Raw genomic sequence first — 8,920 nt, 5'->3', positions numbered from 1 at the left:
CCTGGCCCGAGCCCGGCCCCGGCCCCGACGTGGGCTCCAGTCCCGGCCCCGGCCCCGGCTCCTCCCGGGCCCCGCGGAGGACACACGCGGCGCGGCCGCTCCCGCCGCCCCCGCTGCGGCTTCCCCGGCCCGAGCTCCGCCGCTCGGCAGCGCGGCCGTCGGCCCCGAGCCGCCGCTGTCCCGTTCCAGGGACAGAACGCCTGGGGAGGGCCGGCCCGGGGCGCTCGGGGGGCGCTCGGGGGCCGCTCCTGGCCCCGGGCCGAGCACTGACAGCCCCGTCCCGCCCGCAGGGAAGGCGCAGGAGGAGGCCCTGCAGGAGCGGTACCGGCTGGGTTCGCTGCTGGGCAGCGGCGGCTTCGGCAGCGTCTTCGCGGCCACGCGGCTCTCGGACGGCGCCCCGGTGAGCGGCGGGGCCGGCGGCGGGCGCAGGAGGAGGGGGCGGAGGTGGAGGAGGAGGAGGAGGAGGTGGAGGAGGAGGAGGGGGATGGGGCTGCGCAGGGCAGGCGGGCGAGCTCAACTCGCTGCTCTCCCTTGCTCGCAGGTGGCCATCAAAAGGGTGCCACGGAACCGCGTCCGGCACTGGGGCGAGCTGGTGAGTGAGCGGGGCCAGCGGCAGAAGCTGGGCAGGGATGAGCCGAGGCCCGGCAGGGTGGAAGCCACCAGGACACCTCGAGGGAGAGCGGGCGTAGGGCCAGCGCAGGGCGCAGAGCATCCCGGGCTGGGTGAGGGGTTCCCGACCCCCGGCACGGCATCAGCCCCACTGATGGCATCGCGCTCCTCCCGCAGCCCGACGGCACCAGCGCACCCCTGGAGGTCGTGCTGCTGGACAAGGTCTCCACTGGCTTTCCCGGTGTCGTCCAGCTGCTGGAATGGCTTGAGCTCCCCAACGACATCGTGATGGTGCTGGAACGCCCAGAGCACTCTCAGGACCTGCACCATTTCATTCGGGAACGGGTGGTCCTGTCCGAGGAGTTGGCGCGGGATCTGTTCCGCCAGGTGCTGGAGGCCGTGCGGCACTGCACCAGCTGCGGGGTCCTGCACAGGGACATCAAGCCCAAGAACATCCTGGTTGACCTGGCCACCGGGCAGGCCAAATTGATTGACTTTGGCTGTGGCACCTACCTGCAGGACACAGCCTACACTCGCTTTGCAGGTGAGCCCACGCAGGGGTGTGCTCTCAGTCCCGGCATCTCATGGCCCAACACCACACAGCCCAAGCTGGGTGTGGCAGCGGGGATTCTCCCTTTTGCTGCCCTTCATGGCACTGAGATTTCAGCTGAGCTGCTTTTGAGCAGGGCTGGGTGGGGAGCCAGCTTCCAGCCCTGCTGGCAGCCTTTGCCCACCACTCTGGGCAGGACTGAGGCTAGGGCTGGGCAGCCAGCCCAACAAAAACACCCCTGGGTGGGGTAGCAGAGAGGGGTGGCCAGAACCTGTGTCCCAGCCGGTTTGGGGTGCAGGTGAGAAAGGGCTTGGACTGCTCCACTCACCTGGTTTCTTTTGGCTTCATAATGGTTTTTGGGGCAGTGCAGGCAGGGAGGATGAGGGCATGGTTTTCCCAAGCACTGAGTGGGATTTTCCTCCTCATGGTCGGGCCTTGCCAGGGCTTCCACTGCTCTCTTCCAACCCCAGTGGCTTCTTTTCCATCCCCGAATCTGTACACAAGTCCCAGGTGCTGGCGAGAGGGCAGCGGTCACCCCGTGTGCCACTGGGGCAGCCCCCACACACCCAGGGATGCTGGAGCCAGGCTCAGGGAGCAGCAGCGTCCCCCTGATGAACCCCATCTGTATTCCATAGGAACACGGTCATACAGCCCCCCGGAATGGACCCAGTTTGGCTGGTACTACGGCAAGCCAGCTACCATCTGGTCCCTGGGCATCCTGCTGCACCAGATGGTCTGCGGGGAGCACCCTTTCAGGAGGGGCTGGAACATCAGCTGTGACCATGAGCTCTCGCTGCCAGGACGGCTCTCTCAAGGTGGATCCTCATCTCTGGCCACGGGGGCAATACCAGTGCTGGGAGACAGCAGCAGCTCGTGAGCATCCCGCTCTGGCAGCTGCTGAGGAGGTGGCACATGTCCTGCTCTCCTGCTCTCCTCCACAACAGGGAATTGATGGGGAAGTTTAGGCCCAGCTCTGAGCACATCCAGCATGGCCTGGGCACGGGAATAGTGGGGCAAAGCCAACAGGAGCCTTCTCCAACTGACCGGTGGTTTCTGGTTTCTCTGTCCAGAGTGCCAAGATCTGATCAGGAGGTGTTTATCCATGCTGCACTCGGACAGGCCCTCATTAGAAGAGCTGTTCCGTGATCCCTGGCTGCAGGATATTGATCTGCCCTAGAAGAAGGGAGAGAGCCACAGGCACACTTTGATGCAAGGCCCTGGTAAGTTACAGCTCCACACATGCCTTGGCAATCAGAAGCAAAGGAACGCAGACATTTTGTCCTGCCTGTGCCACTGCCCAGGGGTCATCAGATGGGAACACGCAGCCCTTGTGCTGGAGCTGAGCTGCTCTGCCCAGCACTGCTGGCCACCATCCGAACTGGTTTTGCTTGTCCTGGTTCCCTGACAGCTGGGGCCCTGGGCAGAACCCTGACAGCCTGGGCTCACCCCAGGGAAGGAGAAGAAGCCCCTGGAGAAGCTGTACCAGGTGGGGCTGTTGCTGCTGGGGACAGTGAGGACGACATCAAGGATGACAACCTCTTCCTCCACCTGGTCACCGGCAGCTGAGGATGATGGACTTTGATTCTGACACCTTCTCCAAAGCCAGGCTCCACAGGGAATTTGCAGGTGAGTCCACACGCAGGGGGATGCTCCCAGATTTGGGCATTGCACAGCCTGGCCGGGAACCAAAGGTTCCCCCATTGCTGGGGCGGATGCAGCTGATCCTTCAGTCAGCTGCCAGGCTGCTTTTGGCAGGGCTGGGGGGATGGGCTGGGGTGCTGATGAAATGGGAGTGGGCTCCTGGCCCTGCCAACAGCCCGAGCACCCACCGCGCCCCGGGCTGGGGCTGGGGCTGGGGCAGCCAGCCCGACACAAAGAAACCCCCATGGTGGGAGCAGAGGTGGGACTCCAGAACCTGTGCAGGGGCTGCTTTGCTTTGCAGGCAAGGAAGGGCTTGGGCTGCTCCACTGCCCCTGTTTGCTTTGGGATCACCGTTATTTTGGAGGGCAGTGAAGCGGGGAAGGGAGAAAACCTGGGCTTCCCTCACCTGTGGGTGGGTTTTTCCCTGGCCTGCAGGGGTTGGGCCTTCCTTAGCCCCTGACAGAGATAAGATTTTTGACCTTTTTTCTTGTTCCCCTTTTTGTCTGTAATCTATTTTCAATAATTTGTTGTGTGTTTTTCTAGAGGAAGCATTCCAGGTGGGGTCCAGTCTGGATGGGGAAGTGCTTGGGAGCAGCTGTGGCGTGGATGGGCCGTGCCCTGGGAGAAGGATGAGGACATGGTTTGGGACCAGCTTTTCTTCCAGCGAGGGATGGCGTGAGGTGGGTCCTGTCTGCTTGGCATGGTGGGATCAGAGCTTTGGGGAGATGGCAGCGAGCACAGGAGCATCCTGCTCTGGGCAGCTGCTGAGGGCTGGATGTGCCGTGGCTGGCTGCAGGCTGGGCACATGTCCTGCCCTCCTGCTCTGCTTCCACAGGCAGCAGGGATGGGCAGCTCTGGGCACAGCTCTGGGCACGGCCAGCATGGCCTGGGCACTGCGGGCGGCTGGGACAAGGGGACAGGAGCCTTCAGCTGACGGGCGCTTTCTGGTTTCTCTCCTTGCAGCCAGGCTCTGCGGGTGCTGAGGCTGCTCTGGGCTCTGCCAGGGCTCTGCTGGAGCTCAGCACCGGGCTGCAATCAGCCAAAGAAGAAATGGGGTGACCTGCAGCACAGACCTGCTTGAGCATTTCAGCATCACAGCTCAAGTTTGCAGAGTGTACACCTCCAAGGGCAAACATGACACCACCCAAAAATTAAACTTGTTCAATAGCTTCTGAAATGAAATCAATCTGGGATGACCCCAAATGATATTTTGCAACTTGCTCAAGCTGTAGCTCAGCCCTTCTCTGAACTGTTCTCTCCCCCACCTGCCTTTTACTTCCCAACTGCTCCCTCTTGTCCCCCAGTGAGTTCCCAGCCCATGGCAGTCTCCATCACACTGTTGCCTTCCTTGGTGCCCCTCACCATGAGGAAGGCCGAGCCCCAGGCTTGGGGACTCATCCTGTCACTGGATGAGGAGCAGCAATGTCTCAGAGGTCCAGTGGGATTTTAGTGTCATTCAGAGCTGCTTTCCAGCCCTCAGCTCTCCTCACTGCTGAGTTCCCACTCCCTTTTCCTCGTCCTTGCAGCAGGATGAGCTCTGTGAATCCCCTTGAGCCTCTCCACTCTTCCCAGCCCACGCACCCACCTCAGTAAGGCTGAAGCTGCAGCTTCTCTGTCTCCTGTGGCACACCAGTCCAGTCCCCTGTGCGGGGAGCCCCAGCCCCAGAGCACAGCACTCAGCAGTGCACTCCGGGCTGGAGCAGCTCCCTCCCAGCCCCAGCCCAGGGACTCCTCCGGCCCCGGGGCTTGGGGCACCGTCAGCACCCGCTGCTCCAGCCACCGCTTCTGCTGGTCCTGACAGCAGCACCCAAAGTGGGGCTGATCCCGAGGGAGCAGCAGCAGGGCCTGGATCTGATCCCTGACTCTGGGGCAGGGCTGGACAAATGACACCCAGCAGCAGCAGCAGCACATGGAGCTGACTTTCAGCACAGCCCCTGCCACTCTTGCCTCCCGTGTGCAGCGGTGTCACAGCAGCCTGAGGCACCTGGGAGCACCCTGAGCCATGCCAGGGTCAGTGCCAGGAGCATCCCCTGGCGCTGTTTAAAACCGGCTCAGCAGGAACTGGGGATGCAAACAGGATGAACCTGAGCATCTCCCACCAGCAGATACCTCAGAGCTTACACAGTAACACGGCCGTGACTCTCCCAAACTGGATTTAGGAATGGCACACCTACTGCAGCCATTGGATCATGAGCTGCCCAGATCCCTTTGGGACTCCTGCTTTTGGTGTCTCTGCCTCCTCTCCCTGCCCCAAGGAGGCTCCTCTCTTCCTCTCCCTGCCCTGACAAGACAGTCACACAAATAAAGACATGGGATTACCAGGTGCTGAGGAGCTGTAGAAGGAGCCTTCTCTAGGTTTGGCCTGTTTCCAAAACCCGCACAGTCTCCCTCAGCAAGGAACCTCCTTGTCCACCCTCTCCAAGGGTGTCAAGCTCAGGAAGGGATTCCTGACACCCTGTCCAGCTGGGAGAGCTCCCGTGTCTCCATACCAGGGGATAAAACCAAACCCAGGAACCCTGGGGGGACTGAGATTGTGGCATGGGGACATCTGTATTTATTTCCCAGTGGCAAACAAAAATGTGGAATGGTGCCAGAGCTTGTTTTGATCTACATCAGCTTTTGATAATTGTCCCTCCTCCTGACAGCGACTCCTCTGCAGCTGCACTGGGAGATCTCTGGGGCTGAGTCCACTAAGAGGAGATTTCAGTGGGGCTGAGGTGCTCGAGGGGGGCCATTTCAACGCTCTGCTGAAGTCCAAGGACATTGTGTTTCCCCGAGGAGCAATGCTCCTTTCTGGCACTCACTGCCCCGTGAGGGACATTATTCAGTTGCTGCCATTGGGTGAGTTCCAGCCACAGGGAGAGGGAGGAGGAGATGATCCCACCCATGGCTGCTGCTGGGTCCAGACTCTGGGTGAGATAAAGCCGAGACAGAGCTTCAGCATCTCCCCCAAAATCACAGAATCACAGAAGGGCTTGGCTTGGAAAAGACCTTCAAGTTCATCTCCTTCCATGCCCCCTTCCACTATCCCAGGCTGGTCAAAGCCCTGTCCAACCTGGCCTTGGACACTGCCAGGGATCCAGGGGCAGCCACAGCTTCTGTGGGCAAGTTCTGATCTCTGCCCAGGTGAGCAGGGACAAGACCCAAGGGAACGGCTGGAGCTGGGCCAGGGCAGGGCTGGGCTGGAGATCAGCAAAAGCTTCTTCCCCCAGAGGGGGCTCAGGCACTGCCCAGGCTCCACAAGGAATGGGCATAGCCCAGAGGCTGTTGGAGTTCCAGGAGCCGTTGGACCCCGCTCCCGGAGCTTCACGGGCTGCGATTGTTGGGGCGTCTGTGCAGGGCTGGGGGCTGGACTTGATGATCCCAATGGGTCCCTCCCAGCTCAGCCCCTTCTTAAATTCTCACCCTTTGGATCAGCCTTTGTGTCCCTTCGAGGCGCTGGCAGAGCTGCTGGGGACAGGGCAGGAGCGGGGCAGCCCCAGTGTTCCCCTGTCTGTGACACCCAGAAGTGACAGCCCCAGCGCTCCCCTGTCTGTGGCACCCCAGCGGTGACAGCCCCAGCGTTCCCCTATCTGTGACACCCCAGTGGTGACAGCCCCAGCGTTCCGTCCCTGGAGTCGCTCCAAGGGAAGCGTCCAGAGCCGCGTCCAGTCAATGGAACTGTCCGGCCACTGACCAGCCCGGCCTGGGCTGATGTGGATTGCTCTGCAGACAGCTCGGGGAAGGTGTAAGAGGCCGTCTGAAGCCCCCACATTTGCCTACCGGTTGCCACAAGCAAAAACCCCTTCCCCCATTACAGTACCGGCTTGGAGAGAGCGGCAGTGCAGGTGCAGTTGCTGTACCGTTACGTTAGCTGTTCCGAACAAGGCCTGGCAAGGAGTTGGCAAGGAATTGGCAAGGACTTGGCATGAAGCCACCAAGGAACGGCCTACTGCATATTTGCCCACTCTCCTCCTGAATCTGAATGAACTTTTAGGGTGACCCTAATCATCTCTCACTGAAGACCTCTCATCTGCCCCGTGACCACTGTGACAGACGGACGGAGATGGAAAACCCTCCTCCCAAGGACTGAGACTGAGACCCCTCCCACAGGGAGAGGGGAAACCACTAATGACACGACCTGTTCTTCTTCAGTAATTCCAACGGACTTATTCTTCATTGTGTTCGTCCTGCCTTGGTGGTTTCAGTGGACTCACCTGTTCCCCCACAGCAATCACAAGAGACTCTCATTGTCCAGCATGTTCCCCCCTCTTTCCTCTGTGGACTATAACTGTGAGGATCTCGCCTGTGTTGGTAGCTATTCCTATCCCCCTCTTTTCTCTCTCTCTCTCTCTCTATCCTTTTATCTCCTTTCTGATCCCCACTATCGCATTTACTGTTTTGGCCCTTAATAAAGGCGCATTTGTTGTGATTAACTGATAGTCTCTTGCTGTTTGCCGTTTTGCACTTTTGGGATTGGTGAAAAGAACCATCACGACACCCCGCACAAGCAGATCGTGACAGATGGCCAGGGTGTCAGACCCAGCCAGCAGGAGTTTAGGAGGGCTAGGTCGTGTTTGACCAACCTGGTCTCCTTTCATGACCAGGTGACCCTCCTGGTGGATGCAGGACAGGCTGTGGATGTGTCTGTTTGGACTCCAGCAAGGCCTTTGGCACTGTCCCCCACAGCACACTCCTGGAAAAGCTGCAGCCCACGGCTGGGCCAGGAGCACTCTGTGCTGGGTTCAGAACTGGCTGGATGGCCGGCCCAGAGAGTGGTGGTGAGCAGTGCTGCATCCAGCTGGGGACAGTCACCAGTGCTGTCCCTCAGGGCTCTGTGCTGGGCCAGCTCTGTTCAATATTTTTATTGACCACATGGATGAGGGCATTGAGGCTTTCGTTGGTAAATCTGCAGATGACACTAAGCTGGGAGCACGTGTCCATCTGTTGGAAGGCAGGAGGGCTCTGCAGGGACACCTGGAACAGTTGGATGGATGGGTAGAATCCAATAGGATGAAGTTTAATAAATCCAAGTGCCCAGTCCTGCATTTTGGCCACAATAACCCCCTGCACTGCTCTAGGCTGGGGTCGGCGTGGCTGGACAGTGCCCAGGCAGAAAGGGACCTGGGGCCACTGGTCGACAGCAGGCTGAACATGAGCCAGCAGTGTGCCCTGGTGGCCAAGAAGGCCAATGGCTCCTGGCCTGGATCAGGAATGGTGTGGCCAGCAGGAGCAGAGAGGTCATTCTTCCCCTGTACTTGGCACTGCTGTGCTTGGCATTCCTCCCCTGTACTGGCACCCTACCTCGAGTGCCGTGTCCAGTTCTGGGCTCCCCAATTTGGGAAGGACATGGAGGGGCTGGAGCGTGTCCAAAGAAGGACAACAAGGCTGGTGAGGGGTCTGGAACACAAGTCCTGTGAGGAATGCCTGAGGGAGCTGGGGTTGTTTAGCTTGGAGAAGACTCAGAGGTGACATTATCACTCTCTACACTCTCTGAAAGGTGGTTGCAGTCGGGTGGGGGTCGGTCTCTTTCTCCTCACAGCAACTGACTGAACAAGAGGACACAGTCTTAAGCTGCACCAAGGGAAATTTAGGTCAGAGATTAGGAAAAAAGTTTTTTATGGAAAGGGTGATAAATTACTGGACTTGTCTGTCCAGGGAGGTGGTGGAGTCACCATCATGGGATGTGTTTAAAAAAAGACTGGATGTGGCACTCGGTGCCATGGTTTAGCTGAGGTGGTGTTAGGGCATGGGTTGGACTTGATGACCTTAAAGGTCTCTTCCAACCCAGCAATTCTGTGATTCTGTCATTGTGTGACATCACAGACCAGGTTGTGGCATCATATAGTTGGCTGTGACATCTCTGGTTTATTATGCGACATCACAGAGCAGGCTGTGACATCAGAGCATGCCTGTATGACATCACAGAGCAGAGCAAGCTGTGAGGACAAAGAGTGTGCTGTGACATTATAGGGTGGCTGTGTTCCATCACTGAAGGTGTTGTGACATCACACAGTGGGTCTGTGTGACCACAGAGGTGCTGTGTGACATGTTAAGTGAGTTCTGCCATCACAGAGCAGGCTGTGACATCACAGAGCAGGCTGTGACATCACAGAGGAGGTTGTGATGTCACAAAGTTGG

General features: G+C 59.1%; 2 protein-coding genes across 2 annotated transcripts in view; both read left to right on the top strand.

Moving 5' to 3' along the window:
- Window positions 1–308: 308 nt before the first annotated feature.
- LOC137467049 (serine/threonine-protein kinase pim-1-like) overlaps window positions 309–8,920 on the top strand; it is a 135,748-nt gene continuing 127,136 nt past the window's right edge. Inside the window, exons 1-5 of the mRNA XM_068178607.1 lie at window positions 309–400; window positions 542–592; window positions 787–1,153; window positions 1,795–1,974; window positions 2,230–2,379. Coding sequence (XP_068034708.1) covers window positions 898–1,153; window positions 1,795–1,974; window positions 2,230–2,336 — 543 coding nt within the window. The 5' untranslated portion in view covers window positions 309–400; window positions 542–592; window positions 787–897 and the 3' untranslated portion in view covers window positions 2,337–2,379. The remainder of the gene's footprint in view (window positions 401–541; window positions 593–786; window positions 1,154–1,794; window positions 1,975–2,229; window positions 2,380–8,920) is intronic.
- LOC137467044 (serine/threonine-protein kinase pim-1-like) overlaps window positions 7,655–8,920 on the top strand; it is a 33,083-nt gene continuing 31,817 nt past the window's right edge. The window contains exon 1 of the mRNA XM_068178603.1: window positions 7,655–7,682. Coding sequence (XP_068034704.1) covers window positions 7,655–7,682 — 28 coding nt within the window. The remainder of the gene's footprint in view (window positions 7,683–8,920) is intronic.

Source organism: Anomalospiza imberbis, unplaced genomic scaffold (assembly GCF_031753505.1).
Source record: "Anomalospiza imberbis isolate Cuckoo-Finch-1a 21T00152 unplaced genomic scaffold, ASM3175350v1 scaffold_51, whole genome shotgun sequence".
Taxonomy (NCBI): Eukaryota; Metazoa; Chordata; class Aves; order Passeriformes; family Viduidae; genus Anomalospiza; species Anomalospiza imberbis.
The sequence above is the reverse complement of the archived record's forward strand: the minus strand, read 5'-3'. Positions and strand labels throughout refer to the sequence as shown.